General features: G+C 39.3%; 1 protein-coding gene across 10 annotated transcripts in view; it reads right to left on the reverse strand.

Annotated features, from left to right (window-relative positions):
• Window positions 1-339: 339 nt before the first annotated feature.
• Window positions 340-16,912, reverse strand: part of marchf8 (membrane-associated ring finger (C3HC4) 8) — an 87,519-nt gene continuing 70,946 nt past the window's right edge. For 4 of the 10 annotated variants that reach the window (XM_008429601.3, XM_008429603.3, XM_008429602.3 and 1 more), the window contains 4 exons: window positions 9,783-9,963; window positions 8,785-8,920; window positions 6,843-6,857; window positions 340-3,644 (listed from right to left, as the gene is read on the reverse strand). In XM_008429601.3, the coding sequence (XP_008427823.2) occupies window positions 3,178-3,644; window positions 6,843-6,857; window positions 8,785-8,920; window positions 9,783-9,963 (799 nt within the window). In that variant the 3' untranslated portion in view covers window positions 340-3,177. The remainder of the gene's footprint in view (window positions 3,645-6,842; window positions 6,858-8,784; window positions 8,921-9,782; window positions 9,964-16,912) is intronic. The other 6 variants (XM_008429604.3, XM_081616260.1, XM_081616261.1 and 3 more) reach the window with 2 other exon arrangements.

A 16,912-nucleotide genomic window follows, 5' to 3' on the forward strand; every position in this document is an offset into this window, starting at 1 on the left:
CGATTTTGTAGTGTGGATTTTCTGTCAAAATGTATAAATTTGGTGATGAGGTGTGAATACAGCATGACCAATAAATGCATTTAGAAATTGAATTGACATAATTGAAAATAACCCCAACCTACTAGATATCAGAATTTACACAACATTGATTGCAACATCAATCAATGTTGCAATCAACAAGACGGTGATGAGATTAAATTGGAAAACAAAATATTTTTCTGCCCCCACAAGGGCTCAGTAAGGACTAGATGAATATAATCCAACATTATATATTTAGATGAATTCTTATGAGTCGCACAAATCCTGTTAGCTTTACAGGAGCAGTCAAAAACACACAAGTGAAAAAGACCCAACTTAATTTTTATTTGGTTGTTCTTTTTAATTCTACATATTTGTTCAAACATTGGAAATCAACTGAAAACACATCAAGATTTCTCTTAAAAACTTACACACTTTTACCAAACTCTTTACAGTTACTACCTCAAAGCAAATTCACAGACAAAAACATGTGGAATGATATAAGACAGGAGGGGAAAACAGTCATATATGTTCAAGTCCAGTCAGTAGTAAACAAATGGAGCTTTTTAATGCAAGTTCCACTAGTCTCAGACATGATCCAGTATAATGAAAAAAAGAAAAAGAAAAACATCAAGGGAAAATACAAGAGAGCCGAGAGTAAAATATTGAGGTTGAAAGAGAAAGAATGAAGCTCAGTTTCCCAGGCATGAATTATGAACAATATGACAGAAATTTGTCAAGTGGATAATAAAACTTCTGGCTTTTCATGCTTATCTGAATCAATTCAAGTCAAAAGCAAATGACTATCAAAGAGAAATTTACATTAAAACCATCAACTTCATGAAAGGAGCCAGCTCCTGAGAGTTGAAAGTAAGTGGAAACCACAAAGTTGACGTTTAATCTTCTCTCTCAGGGAAACTGCAGCTCAAGTTCGAGGTGATTTCGTTTCTAAAAGTTAAATGTTGTGGCTTTAAGCTCTGGTTGCATATTTAAAACAAGTTCTAACAACTGATTTTAAAAGAAGAGAGAGAGAGAAAAAATAAATCACTAAATATATGAATGAAAAACTGTGCAAAACACAAAAGCGCCAAAGAGATTTTCTCTTGTACATGCCTGAAGAAAAAAGAAAAAGAGAAAAAGAGGATAGATGCAAGTTGCGTAAAAACTGGAAATAGAAGGGAGGGTTTAAAATGGACAAAGTGTACCCTATTTCTGATAAAAAATAAATACAAGCACAAAAATAAAGAATTTCGTTTTCCGCCCAGAGGACACCCTGACCTTTAAACACCTTTAGAGTAAAAGAACAACAGAAAAAAAAAAAAATCTTAATTGCACTTTCTTAAATCTGTCTAATTGCACTGAGCCTTTTGGGTATTGAAGATTCTGGGAAGCGTCTCCGGTTCTTAATCAAACCCGACTTGCGGCGGCGACGGCTCCCCTGGCTCATGCTTTCTATTTAAACAGATCTTAAATCACTATGGGCTTGTACATAAATATAGTATGTTTTCTCACACAAAAAAATAAACAAACAAACAAAAAAAAAAAAAAACTGTGCTTCTAAATTATTGCTGCTGCAGAGCAGTAACTCATCCTTATTGATCACAGATAGCACACTGGTATCGGTGAGTTTTTAAAAATGTTCTTTGTTGTTTGAATGGCTGTAAAATCTTGCATTGCTGAGTTTCCACAAATGAAAGAAACGGAGCCTAGAGAAATCAACCGCTGCCTGTTTCAGAGTGCAATTTCAGCTGCAAACCAGCAGGTGGCGACACAGCCAGCTCATCGTTTCCAACACAGGCTGCAAAGGTAAAGATTGTAAAAGTAAGGATCACCTTTATACCAAATAACATGTAGCTGGATGTAATGTGATGGAAACCCCCCCCCCCAAGAAATCATAGGCTTAATGCTGTCTGTCTGGTGACATAATACTAAAATAGACTAAATGGAGCATCCGAGTGTCTGGAAACAACTCGACAGCAATTTATCCATTTTCTCCAGTCCTCTAAAAACTCTCTGTAAAAACGGATATGGGTGGAATCTAAATGCCCTGTCCTGCAGAAGTAAAAATGAGGCAAATATTAAAGAAGCCACATTAACAATCTGTTGGGTTCTTAATCAGAGCAGGCTGTGAAGGTTTAATTAATTCCAGGCTGCACTGTGGAAGCAACAAAAGAAGAAGCTGAAAACAGTGAGCTGTTCATTTCTCGAGGCATGAAGTGGTAATGTCTCATGACTAAGCAAACACATCAGCTCACATTAAAAACTGCACATGAAATATCACGCTGTAAATACTGTGTCATTCACAAGATATTAAACCCCAAAAACAACAAAAAGAAAAAGTAATGCTGTTATACGCCTGCAGGCTCACATTACCTCCTCAAGACATGGAAATTATTCTTGCACTGTCCAGTTACTAGTAAAAAAAATATTTTTTTAAATTTTGTTTATGTTTTTAATCATTTTTAGAAAAGATTACATTCTCAAAGCCTTCAAAAAGTTCATGTGTTGGGGGCAGAGGAATGGGGTGTCAACCCTTTCCATTTCCTTCAGCAGGTTTAACCTCCTTTTACCCACCTCAGTTCCTTTTGTTTTTGCCATCAAAGGGGTAAGTCTGTAGGAATATGTGCATTTAAGGAAAAAGTTTCTCTGTGCTCTTCCCAAGGAACAAAACAAGAATAAAAAGCGAGGAGAATTAAAAGGGAGGGGAGGAGTTGTTGTAGAGCTTCAAGAAAAAACAAAAAAGTGCTTCAATGCATTTCCGAGGCCCGGTCAGAACTGGACCGGTGCAGAGATGGCAGTATGTGGAACGCTCCAGAGATGTACGGCGGTGTACTGATCCAACACTTACAGGAGGTAAAAAACCAACTCCTAAAACATGGAGGATGAGCTTCCAGGGAGTCTTTGTGTCTCTGATCTGCTCATCCGAAGGGGAACGTGAACAGTGCGTGCAGAGTGCCGAGCTCCAGGCCTTGTGTGACATTTATAGAAGTCAGTACAAACAATCTGGTCCCGGGGAAGGAAAGGTCAGAGTGCGGATGGAGAGTGCAGGTGGAATCGGGAGAGGACAGAGGGTCAGGTCTACCACCAGAGGAAGGGGAATGTCGAGCGCTACTCTTCCCTCCCGCTTGTTTCTGCAAGCACAAATGGGTGGGGTGGGGTTTATGAAATGAACTCTGTGTCAGACGTGGAGGACCTCCATACTGTATTCTTCTGTCTCTGTGTACTGAGAGGAGTTTGTGTCCGACTGGGTGGGGGCCAGCGCCTCCTTGCTCTCCAGGCTCGGCTCCATGAGCGGGGGCTTCTCCAGCGCCACCTTTTTACACGTGTCCGGCCGGTTCTGCACGTATATGACACGGTTGTAGGCCTTGAGTCTCTTCCATAGATGGATGTAGACCTTGCACTGGACGTACATAAAAACCAATCCGCCCGTGAAGCCGATGGCCACCACCACCAGCTTGGTCCAGAAAGGCCATTCCAGGATACCTGAGAACGAGAGAACCAGACAAAATACAAAAAAAGAGAATCATGTGTGCGAGTCAAACACAAAGCAGACGGCAATAAAATGTGCAAAAAGTTTGGAAAGAAAGACAGAAAAGTTGCAATTATGTGATTCGATTGGACTTGTTCTGAAAGGAAAAAACAAAAAAAAGAAAAACTGAAGGAAAAGAGAAAGATGGCCTGATGAAACATTTAAAGCAAAGCAGATCAAAGCAGAACTATATTATTTAATTCAAGCTTATATGGAGCAAAGGGAGCCTCACTAAACCTTTCACATGTCAAATTATATACCATAAACCAACAAAGTGGAAAGTCGAACATATTTTTTTTTAGAAAAGTCTAGAAAATGTGTCATATCTATTCAGCCCTTTTTTAAATTCCTAAATAAAAGCCTAAATGTCATCTAACAGTTTGCATCTATATATACTCTTTCTCAGAGTATATTCTCAGAGAAAGAACATTAATGAGTAGCTGCCAATGTGCTCAAGGTAACTCTGAGGGAGCTGCAAAGGTCTCCGGATCAAGTATGGAGAGAATAACCATCAGTAAGTCACTCTACTAATACGGAGGGATTAGAAAATCACCTCTGTAGTTTGCAACAAGTCAGCCTGCTTAGATGAGACCAAAACTAAACCGTCTACGAGACACAAACAAGCAAAATGGAAATCCAACACCCTGAGCACACCATTCAGACATTAAGACATGAGTGAAGGTGGCGGCAGCATCATGCTTCTTTGCAACTATTGTGCAAAGAAGAAAAGAGTAAATGTTTTAATATGTGGATGTGCAAATATGTTTAATACATAAACCCAAAAGACTAACAGCTGTCATGGTGATAAAATGTTAAGTTTGAAGGAATAAAAAAAAACAAAAAAAAAACATATTATATATATATATATATATATATATATATATATATATATATATATATATATATATATATACATATATACATACATATATACCAGTGATGTGTGGTCAGGGGAGGGAGGTGAGGCAGAGCCTCACCTGTCATCATGGAAAAATAATACATAATAATACATTTCTAAAGATATTTTCACCCTGTGGTTTGTACTATGAAGTCCCTATTTTTCATTTAATTTAACCAAATCTGATGTTATTTTTCTTCAAAATCGCTGAAGTTTCGCATTTTCCCATTCAAATGGTTAGAATCGAAGCCAGTGAGGCAGCAGCTGAGCCTCACCTGGGATTGCGCAACCTCTCACTAACTGCACCGGTTGCCATTCTATGAGAGCATGTTCCTCCTGTCTGTACGTCGCCAATAAAATGGTTAAAAACATTTAATGTATGAACAGAATTTAGCTTATGTATTTAATGTACTGTGTTTTTATTGTCACTAACTGTGTATGTAACGTGTTTCGTGTGCTAAGGAGCAATCATACACGGCAGAGAACAGATTCGAGGTGAGGCAGGCAGTTCTCGTGCCTCATCGCTGGGGGCGCCCATGAACCCAGACATTGTGACTCCACAACTGCAGAGTAAGAGACAGCAACAGCCAGCTAGCCATACAGAAGAAGCTGCACTGATACAGAGAGCGAGAAAGACGTGGTTTTGAGTTGTACTTTAACGGTTTCTCCCTTTGCTGTTAAGCACAGCACGAAATTAATAATATCTACATGTGATGATTGATTGAGATAACAGAATTATTCTGCAGCAGCGGCGCGGCTAAGCATCACATGTTAAAGAATAGTCTTTTTGCCCTCCAGCATTGTACGCAAGCGCAAAATTTCTTTATGTAAACAACAACATGCAGGGGTCTAGTTTTGTAAATCCGATTATAATCAAGTCGGTGCCTCACCAGCTATGAACCTCACCGCACGTCACTGGTATATACATACCACACCTCAGATTTTTCTTTGTATAAAACGTAAAAGCAGTTATAACTTTACAATTATAAACTACATTGCGTTGGTTTGTCATATTGTATCCATAACATGCATTGAAGTTAGCAGTTGCATTCTGTCAAAAAGTTAAATTGAATAAAATCAAGAGTAATCAATACACTTGCTTTGCATTATAGTTGTAGACATCTAAGGAAAATATATGCAAGTTGCTAAGTTTTTTTTTATTTTTTATTAGTAAAATCTTACAACTCTTGATCATTTTCTCAGCATGCAGTGTTTAAAGTCTAGAGCTGCCTGGATTGAATCATAATTTAAAGGGCAAAAAAAAAAAAATCTACATGAGATGTAATACATGCATTTATTTTATTACAAGGTTTTGACAGATTTGAGTTTCAGTCAACCACCGAGACAGATTAAATCAAAAGCATAAATTTAATATTGCCGAACAGTCGGGTGTCTGACTTGACCCGCTTTTAGCAAAGATCTGACTTTGGAAATATAAAATTTGGGATTTGTGAACGCTACTGCATATCCTTATCTTCATTTCTAATATTAAAAGCTAAAAAAAAAGGAATGTTTTATTGGATGAAATACCAAAACTTAAAAAATAAGGAGAATAGAGTGGAAGAACTGGACAGTATTTGTTGTAGATTTCCTACATTATAAAAACATTTTGTGTGCCCTAGGGGTGGTTACAGCATTTCTGCTTATTTATTTGGCTCCCACATGCAGCCTTAGGGTTTTTACACAATTGGAAAACATAAATATTTGTCAAAATAATACATGGCAGAGAACCTGAAATATTGGTCTCCTACAGCACAGCTAGTAAGGATGTAAAGCTTCAAGATGGAGTTATTAAGTTTCATCTTTGATGATAAAATGTTCATTAAAAAGCAATATTTACCTTACTTTCCTCTCTTGGGGAAAAAAAGGTATACATATTTGCAAGCAAACTATTTTGCCTTTATATATTTCTTTTTAAAAATGTCTTTACTGAGAGCAAAGCAGAATCAAAGTCAATTCCATGTTTGTGTGGAGAAACGCGATTCTCGTTCTGATGTTATTAAAAAGGCAAGAAGGCAAACATGGTAACTGCACGATTCAAGCTAAAAAGGAATGTCAGGCACTTTATTATAAACCTTGCCTGATGAAAATTTGTGAATGAAGGGAACTATTGAGTGAAATTACGGTCGTATGCTCTACTGACAGCCTCTAGTCACAATGTATAAAAGAAGATAAATTGGTGTGTTCTTCGACTTTGTCTGGATTCTGCTAAAGAGAGATGCTGCTTAGCCTAAAATTAAGACAGGAAAGGGTAGAAAGAGGAGGAGGGGACAGGGTGTAAAGTGTAGCTGCAAAATAATTGGATATAATTAACACAAAGTTGACGGGAAGGGGGAAAAACAAAAAAAAACAAAAAAAGTACTCTGACAGTCAAAAGGCCAAAGTGGAAATGTTTACCTGGGATTCTTCGGGCTGCATGAGTAAAGAGAGTGTCACGTATTACAAAACACAAAAACAGATTTCCAAAATTAATATTAGGTCAAACAGTACAAGTGGTAACATCTGAGAATGTGTTTCATCAGGCAAAACCTGTTGCATCAATTAAAATTATGAGCAAATGTTTTAGGGTGCTGAACTGGGCAGACATATCGGATTGGTCATCACAGCTTTGAGCAAACTAAAGCATAAAAACAGCAGCAGAGGAGCAGCACTGGTGAGAAATTACTGTACATCACCATGGCGACTGAACCTGACAGTCCTCAGAGACTCGGACATTTCTGATTCACCAGGTTGAGCTTAACAAACAGCCTGCTGCTCCATCTGCACACCGTCTCAGAAACGCTGTATGGAGCGATGAGTAACAGGAGACGCACAGCCAGCCAAAGCCATAATGGCTCTGCATTAATGCATCCATCTACATTTTAAGTCCTGATGGTGCTGTCAATTAAGCAGAGTGCTGCTGTCTATTTGCTCAGAACGGATGCAGGAAGCAGCATGTCAAACATGTAAAAGAGGTCCTGACCTGCTACTTTATTTGATCAAGTGTCAAACAATCGTGAAACCCATTTCACTTCATTTTGCACAATTTTTCACTGGCCCTAGAGAAACGCGGGTTTATTGTTATTATAGGACAAAGCTACCCTCCTTTCTTTTTTAAAATCAAGAAATTAAAGGAGAGAAATGAAAAAAAGTTTAGACATGTTTTCAGAGAAAGGTTTTAGCTGAGAAGTTACCACAATCATGTCTGTGCACGTTCTGAAGAAAAGAGCAAAAACTGAAAACGAGGTGCTACTCTTAAAAAGCCCTCTTTACTACTGTAAAAGCCTACTTACTCACATGTGCTAAGCTAATTAGACATTCATTTTAATTGTGGCAAATTTTAATGAGTTAATTCAATTTCAACTACTCCATGTTACACTAATTTGCAGCTAATGTTAGTCATCAAAATTGACAGATACATTTTCGACTTGTTTGGTAAGCAGGTCAAGAAAAATGCAAAAGGGCTTCAACCAACTTCTTCAACAAACTTGTTTATGCTCTTAAGTTTTAAACAACAGTAAAGTCCCTTCATTTTTTGATACTATTTTGGTGAGGTAAGCGGTTATGATGGGGCAAAAATAAATAAGGCAAAACAATTTTTCACTCAACTAGTTTAGACAGTATCATTCAAAAGCAAGTATTAGATAAAACGACGGCCGTAAGAAATATTCATTTAAAAGATAAGTCAATTTCTTTTTATTTACAGACGCCGTCAGTTGCCAGATTTTATCCAGTGCTAAACTAAAGCCAACAGCAGCAGCTATCAAAATGACACGCGTCCTCGTCAAAATGCTCCCCCACCCCCCTGAATTATTACATTTGTTGTATGCTGAATAGTTGGTCAGCTGCTTTGTTCAGCTTTGGTAATGTACATGCATGTGTCACGACAACAGATGTAATTTTCCCTGGCACACACAGATGGTGCATAATGAATGCTCAGAACCACATGCTCACAAGTCATGCCACATTTGTCCTTGTGAGGATGTTTTTGCTGACTCAGTTTCTTCCTTTCACACCAACTCACAATGAACTGCCCTTACAAAACATCTAAACAGCACTCTGCCAAAACAGATGAGCATTTTTTTTCCCTTCACAAGCCTCAAAACAAACATGCCACTAAAAAGATCTTCATCTCTGCTGTGATTCTGCACACGACTCTGACCACAAGGGAGATTTTCATGCCATCTTTAGTCTTGTAAATGCACGAGTGAGTGATTTGAAGATTGTGGAAAAATCGCTTCTGAATGGTTCATTCAACACAGTGCATGGTCTAACACAGACATTTATCCAAGATTATGGTAAGTCTTTAGTGTGTGTGTGTGTTGTTTTTGTGTGTGTGTATATCTGCAACTCTGCTGACCAGTTTTAATTTCTTCTGCCGTTCTGTCGATGAGGACGTAGAGCGACCAAACCACGCAGGTGATTGCGATGACGTGGAAGGTGACCGAGCACATGATCTTCCTTCTCTCGCTCGCCGTCATCTGGAGTTTCTCCCACTGCAGCAGATGGGGAAACAACATGCAGACACAGAGCAGATGCATTCGTTTAAACTTGGCACTTTTTGGAGATAAAATACCGGATGTAAAACATTCAGCTGCTGAGAGGAAGACCTGAGCTACACGGCATTTCTTGGCGAGGTTAATAAGACGCAGAAAGAGAAGTGGCACACTGCAACCCAGCGTACTGGGGAGCAGCCAGCTGATTGCCAGGCAGCTCTGTTAACAATGCTGGAAAAGAGCCCAGCAATTAAAAAAAAAAAAAAAAAAAAACGTAAGTGCTATCAGATTATTGCTGTAAATAACTGCTGTGCTTTTTGAAAACACCCAAATCCATTACTCCGGTCACGAAATTGTCCAATTGCAGGGTGGGTTTCATTAAAAGCGTGTCGCAGCACGACCTAAATCCTCAGTTAAAAGACACCTCACGCCGTGACCATCATCCCCATTTCGTCATGATCTCCTCTGCACGCTCGTGTGTGAAAAACATCAACATTCACCCATGGGGTTGAGGAGCTATTAGAAGAGCAGCGTTTGTTTAAGGCCTTTTGTGCAGTTAATGAGGGGTGGAAGAATTTTAATTAGAGTGTCCGGCTATCTTCAGACCACAGCAATTGATAACAACCTCTCAAAGATGTACGCTTCCTCTAAGCCGTTTCAAATGAATCATCTTCCTCCCTTACAGTGCCCTTCTTCAAAGCACACAGTCATGGTTGTGTTATCTGTGTGACAGATTGGAGACGGTTTTTCAGCTTCACGGCTTGCCAAATTAGTAAGAACATTTGGAAATGGAGCCAGAACAAAACCCTTGAGTGAATCTATCAGAAATGGAGTGAGGTTCAATGCATACAGTCAGTCGCACCTTGCGCAGTGGCTTGAGCTTTGTCTCCATGATGAACTCGTATTTGCAGAGCTCACAGCAGCGGGTGTCTGAGCTCTTGATCCACTGCTGCAGACAGCCCTGGTGGACGAAGCGCAGACTCCCTGTGCAGTGGCACGGTGTGATCAGAGGACTCTCGTCATCTCCTTCACAGTGACAAATCCTGTGAGAAACCAAACATATACAGTCAATGCAGAACCGGAAGAAAGTCGACTGACAAAAAGAAGGCAGAGAGCAAGAAGGAATCGAAAGGTAGACTCAAGTATGCAGAGTGCCATCTAAACGTAGGTGGCTACAACTTTCACAATTCAATTATCTTTTTTTTTTTTTTTTTAAACATGTCTGAGAAGTTATTGGAGTGACTGGAGTTTTTTCTGGATGAATTGACTGATGCAGCACCGCCAATCCAATACCTGTTGCTTCACTCTGCTGGGCTGAGCTGGGCTGCTAGCCTGAAACACTTTTCCCTCACTTATTTAATAATAAAAAAAAAAATCATCACCAATGTATCTTCACAAAACCCACTGAAGCAAATGGATGTCTCATATGAATAAGATTAAACAAGGAAGACTTGTTTGATTCAGAAAACACTCTCGGTGAATATTCCTTAATCTGGACTACATCTGAAATATAATGCATATTTATGATTCACATCAATTCTGTGCCTCAAACCCAATATTTTTATTTTTTTTTACATTTATATCAAAAGTTCACCATGTACAATGTTTTTACCCAGTGCTATGAAGCATTTAGAAACCGATTTGGCAGCTTGTCATTTTGAAAGCGAACTTATTTTTATTATCTTTGTTGCAAAAAATAAAATAAATAAATAAATAAATAAAAATAATAAAAGATTTAGTTTTTCATGTATTGGGCATGAAAAACTAAATCTTGCTACAAGTCAGTCAGTCTTATGTACATCTGTGTGGTCTGTCATTTTGGTTTGTAGCACACTGAACATGATGGACCGCAGAAAGCCAAGGAGAGCGCCGTCTCAGGAGCTGAGAGACCAAATTATTGACTAGTTTGTTGAAGGATGTAAGACCATCTCTACACAGCTACATGTTCCTGTGACTACGGCTGAGCAAAGTACCTGCATGGACGCAAGAGGAAGATCGATGACAAATTGAAGAAATTAATAATAATAATAATAATAATGGTAACAAGAGCGCCAATAACAAGAGATCAGAGAGAAACTCCAGGATCAAAGTGAATTGGTGTCAAATTGCATCTTTTTTTAGTTTAAGCCAAAGTGGACTTAATGGACACAAAAGGGGAACAACAGTCTGGACGGCAAATCAGAAAGGAAAAATGCTGTAATTGGCCAAAATGCATGATGGCAGGTGAAAAAGCTTTTAGGATACTGTCCTTTGGATACATCAGACAAAACTGGAGGTTTTTGACCAATCACAGCTCCATCTTCACCGAATGGCCCTAGAGTGAAACATGATGCAGGCTTCAGGTTGAATCTGTGGAGGGGACAATAAACTCTCAAGACCATCGAGGTATTCTGGAGCAAAATGTGCTGCCTACTGTCTGAAAGCTCAGTCACACATCATGTTTCCTTCTATAGTATAATGACCAAAACACACAGGACCAGGACACACAGTCAGGCCCAGTTTATATCTGGAGCCAACATGTGATCTGATTGTCTGTGGATATGTGTTAAATACAGATGCAAACGCACGCAAAGCTGCATTAAGGAATGTTTCCTCCAGAGCCAGTTGTGTCTGCATTGCTTTGTCCCTTTGAACACTAAGATGCATTCAAAGGGTCTTACCTGGACGAGTGTGGGGGAAAAAAAAACAAAACAAATCAAGAAGAAACATCCGTTGTCAAAACGAGTGCCACTAAGCAGCTATCTGAAATGAAGTACTCTTTTGAAGGAATCTTTGAGATAAAAACCCTCTTTATCCTCAGCGATAATGTTTTTTTGTAAACAGTTGTGATTTATTGATCCATGGACGTCAGGGGTGGGGGGACGAATGAGTCGATGACTTTCTCTCAGATATTTTTAACTGTCGTTCTAGACCCGACTGAACCTGCTGCAAAGCCTCTGGAGTGCCAAGTCACATTTGTGCATCTTTTAATGCATTTATGTCCTGCTGTGTTATTGGTTAATATCTCGTTTTTCCCCCCCTCTCATATCACATCCGTTACGTAACCAATTTAAGATTGTAAAAGTCTGTGGCTGACATAACTTCATAAAGTTGTGACTCAGATGAAACTCATACATGTTTATATCTGAACGGCAATGCAATTAAATGACAAAAAGCATCTGCGATGTTACAGGAACACCAGTGGTCCTGCTGATTTCTAATCTGACAACCCAGGCATTGCCATATCTGCACGTGAAGTGGTTAGGCGACATTTTAACGCCAGACAGACACGTCCAGTTTATCTGGGACGCATGTTGATAACAGTAATGATTGCTTTAAAGGGTTGTGGGACAGAATGTTAAGGTGACCATCATTTTGTCCAGGCCAAATTCATTCGTTTTTAATGATATACTTTGGGCCACGATTCAAAAGCAACGCTGGATTTTCAATGTCGATTCTCCAATTTTAAAATCTATATACAGCATAAAAATACTTATTTCAGTGACATTTATGGGTTTTTCATTTAAAGAAATCAACAATTTTGTCTTTGTAGGCGTTTCCTGAACTTTGTAGACCCAGACGATCAAGACTGACGTTTTTCCAAGTCCAAAATCCAGACTACTGAAGAAATCAGGGATCAGGGATTAGTCATCCATATTAAAGAGGCATTCTTAATTCTCTCACTTCAGTGTTGTGTGTGCGTGTGTGTGCAGATGACACAGACCGACAAGATTGTAGACGTGACGCACTCGTCCGCATGCGAGTCGGGGTCTGAAAATGCTGTAACTATCAATAATCAGTCGAATGGACGGAAACTGATTCGCCAATGCAGCGTATAATCTCTAAACTTTTCAAAGATGAGACGGCAGAAAAATCGATAAGATCTGCGAATGCTGTGACATGGACCAGCTGCTGGCCAGCAAGACGGTCACACGTCTCAAAGGAAACAGAAGAAGCTAAATGCCTCTCTAATGGAGAACAACAAGCCCCGCATGTCCACAGAGGCCTCATTGATAAACGGATCAAAAACAAACGCCCACAAGACAAATCAGTCGATTTCCCGAGCCCTCATTTCCCTCCGAGTTATATGTATGAGGGAGCGTCGCCGTCTCTGTGTGTTGTGGCAGGGAGCCACGGGACACAGAGCAAGGAGCAAGGAGCAAACAAACGGCGAAGGTGGAGATTGCAGTGGGAGCGCAGCATTCAGATGGGATCGCCTTTGTGGGAGAGGATAAGAAGCACATGCGCCTACACATGCTGGAAAGCGAAGAGAGCAAGCGGGACGATGCTTATTTGCAGCCCGGCCTGATCTGGCCAAAGCGCCACAAGATTAAAAGAAAGTGAACAAAGGCGGATAAAAATAGGTCATTTACCACAGAGGAGGAGGTGGAAGGAGCAACGGATTAAAGCAGAGAGGAGGTGCAATTAGCATCTCCAGCGGAGGCCTTTTTTATGCTCATGGGTAGGCCGCTTTGTTTACATTTTCCACAGATAAGATTATGAACTACAGACTCATCCTACGCATACTGTATTCTTATTGAAGTAAAGGGAAAACAAAAAAAACAAAAAAAATCAGCTCGGGGGGGAAATGGACCATGTTGGTGCTTGTGTGAAGAATTGGTGTTGGTTGACATGAACATATGAGGAATTATTATTCTGATAGCAATTTTCTTTTTTTAAACGTAGGAGGGGAAAAAAAAATACCAATTAAATCCCTACACCTCCACTTTAAGTGTAAGAGCTTAGAAAATAAAGAGAAACATATCTCTGGTCAGGAATGCAGCCTGTGTGCTAGCAGCAAACATGTTGACATCATTAAAGATAAAAATTAACAATTCTTGCTTTGTCATCCAAGGCGATGTGCATCTGTACACCAGCATAACCAGTTTGGAAAACCTGCAACAAACTCGACAGCATTTTTTTTGCCACCAGCAGTTCACTCCAGAAGCATTTAGCAGGGGAAGTTGAAATTTAATTTGCATCACTCGGGTAGCCACAGTACACCTTCCTTCACAGTCATTTTACTACATTAGAGGCGACACCAAAGTATGTCAACATGAAAATGTGAGAAGCAAAACAGAATCGGGAGATCACAAGGAGTACAAGCCGAGATGGAAACAAGCCCTGCGAGAGTACAGTACGTCCCCCTGCTGAGGCATTCGCTTTCTTCCTGTTTGGAACCTCATTCAGCTTCCTCATACTTTTCTCCAGAGGTATTCAAAAATGTCTGAGCTGCAGTTTCTATCACAGCGCTTTAAAATCCTGCCCTCTCTCCTGCTCGCATCATCAAGTGTGTTTTAAAATTTGGTTTTCAACCAAGAAAGACATTTTTTGTCGTTCAGAATTTTGAGGTGTTGAGCTTTGAGCGTACAAAGTGCATACTAACACGCAAATCAAGTAGATGAACTTGGATGCTAAAATTAAAAATCTGGGTTTTCTTTTTAACTGATTAGTTTTCCACCATATGCAGTTAATATGTATAAAGCGCTTTACACTGCAAATTAGCAAACTGTTGGGGCCAAATATGTAGGAGTTTATGTGTAGGTCAGTCGCATATATCCATCAACTAAAATAAATATTCAACTGAGTTAATATAATAGCTGTGCTTTTAAATAGAAATCCACATCACTGTTTAATTTGTGAATATTTGATGGTTGTTTATTGCTGACAACTGTTGGGCCAAGTCTATATTTGCAAAGAGGGTCTAAAGGTGAAAACGTATTTTCATACGTTTTCACTTTATAAAATCTCAATAGAGAGATTGAGATCTCTCTATTGATCTCAATCTATATCTCTAGATATAGATTAAATATCTATTTACACTTTTCTTTAACTTATAACTTGGTTATATTATAATGCTGAAGGTGTTTTCTGGATTGAATTACATATAAAGATGTTCCATGTCGCTGCTTATAAAGACCATGTTTATTTGTATTACAACAAGCTCTTTTTATATTACATATTAGTACTTTTACAATTGCAAAAGGAAAACAAAACCTACTGAGTGACTGACTTGACTGACTGAAGATGTAACGCCAATAAAATAATGCACTTAGGAGAAACACTGTTTTATTCCTTGTAATAGCAACTTTATAAGTAGTGTACCGTTTTCTACTAAAAGCCTGATAAAATATAAAATAAAGTCAACATTAATTGTTTTTAAATGTTAATGGAAAGATAACTGAAAAGATCTCTGATGCGTTTTTAGTCGTCTGGCAAGATGCGGAACAGCCCTTATGAGCTTTCCCAATGCTGCAATGTGTTGTTAATCAAGGCCTGGCTAATGATTAAAGGGGAAAAACAAGTTTGTGTACTTCCTCAGGTGAACCCGGGTCTTGGCTCACGCTCCAGGCCACCTGACAGAGTGGCTGGCACAGGGTGTTTGCGTTTGCACACGTGAGTACAGTCAGAGGCTACACAGCCTATTTGAAGCCCATAATCTCTGTTGATCTCTGACCTGTGTCTGCCCACATCTAAGCTGATGTTGCTTTTCTCCTTAAACGTAATGAAGAAAGAGCAGCGCAGGTACAGGAACACAGCTGAGGGAGGCAACAAAGACATAATTGCTGTCTGTCTGAGCTAAAGACGTAAATCTCTTCGGTCCAGTGAACTGTCACCGTATCGACAAACGGATGGTGTAACCCAGAGGGGCTCGGTGTCGTGCTTTCGGCCACTAATCATTATCTACTGATCAACAGGGTTCATGCAGCCGTGGCCTAATCTTCAATCAAATCATTCCCTGTAAGGCTGCACACAACCAGCCTTGTGAACCAAGACCTGTGTTAAACAGACCTATTGTCCACTTCTTACCCCAGAAACACGCTCCACATGTCAGAACTATTACATTTTCAGGACTGACCTGCTGCCCTGAGCGTTCCCACCAGCCCTCATTCTCAACTCCAAACGTCTTTGTGAAATCAATCACATTTTCCTTGATGCTATAGAGACACTTTACCCCACCATCGATCTAGTCTAAATGAAAAACTCTTAAAAACACAGCTTGGCAGCAGACCTGGGAGGGGGGGGGGTACATGGAAGAGTCTTGAGACAACAGCGCAGTGAAAATAAATGGAATGAAATGACAACACAGCCAACGTCTTGTTCTACACACAAAACAATCATGGTGGTTGGGAAGGAGATGTTCATGTTCAGCGATGTGAAAAAGTAATTGTTCCCTTACAGTTTTCTTTTGTTACACTTGGATTAAAAAAAAAAAAAAGTTATACAAGACAAAGATTTCCAAGTATTATGATTTCATTGATGACAAAGAAGCTATCCAAATAAAGCCCTAAGTGAAAAAGGAACCACTCCTAAAACTATCTGGCTTTCCAATCTCAATGGGATTTAATCTCCAACATAGACTATGACAGTCCAAATTATTCAATTTCTTCTTTTTAACTATTCAGAGGTGACTTCCTAGTGTGCTTTGGGTCATTGTGATGCTCCATACTGTGCTTGAGCTCATGAACTGATGGCCATACGCTCCTTAAAGCTGTGATGCATCTCACTACAACTATCATGTTAGCTGTGTTGCTGTCATTTTCATGCCAGATGTAAAAGAAAGCACACCTTCCAAACAAAGGGCCACTTCAGTCTCATCAGTCCACAAAATATTAAAAAAATTATTAAGATGTTTCTGGTGAATATGCAACATTTTGTGCTCTTTTTGATCACTTTATTACACTTGAATGCTGAAAACTGAATCAGATTAAGTCTGCAATGCCTTAAATTTAGTTTTTATCCTTTTCTGACGTCCTAGATGAGTCATTAATGTTTTCTTATGGCAATTCTGGTGAGCTGAGAACTCCTGCAACGGATCCTACTTAAGTGAATGCTTGATTCTACAGGTCTGGCTGGATGTGAGTAGCGAAATTAAACCAACAAAAAAAGGTGGCCAACTTCACTGAATGAAGAATTTAACAAAAGAGGCAATGGTGAAGACGATTTCAACAATTTTGAAATCAAAAAAAGGCAAACAAACAAAAGAAACCTAGAGGAAGGGAAATACTTTTT

This window comes from Poecilia reticulata, chromosome 15, assembly GCF_904066995.2.
Source record: "Poecilia reticulata chromosome 15, P_reticulata-male-v2, whole genome shotgun sequence".
In the NCBI taxonomy this organism is placed as follows: domain Eukaryota; kingdom Metazoa; phylum Chordata; class Actinopteri; order Cyprinodontiformes; family Poeciliidae; genus Poecilia; species Poecilia reticulata.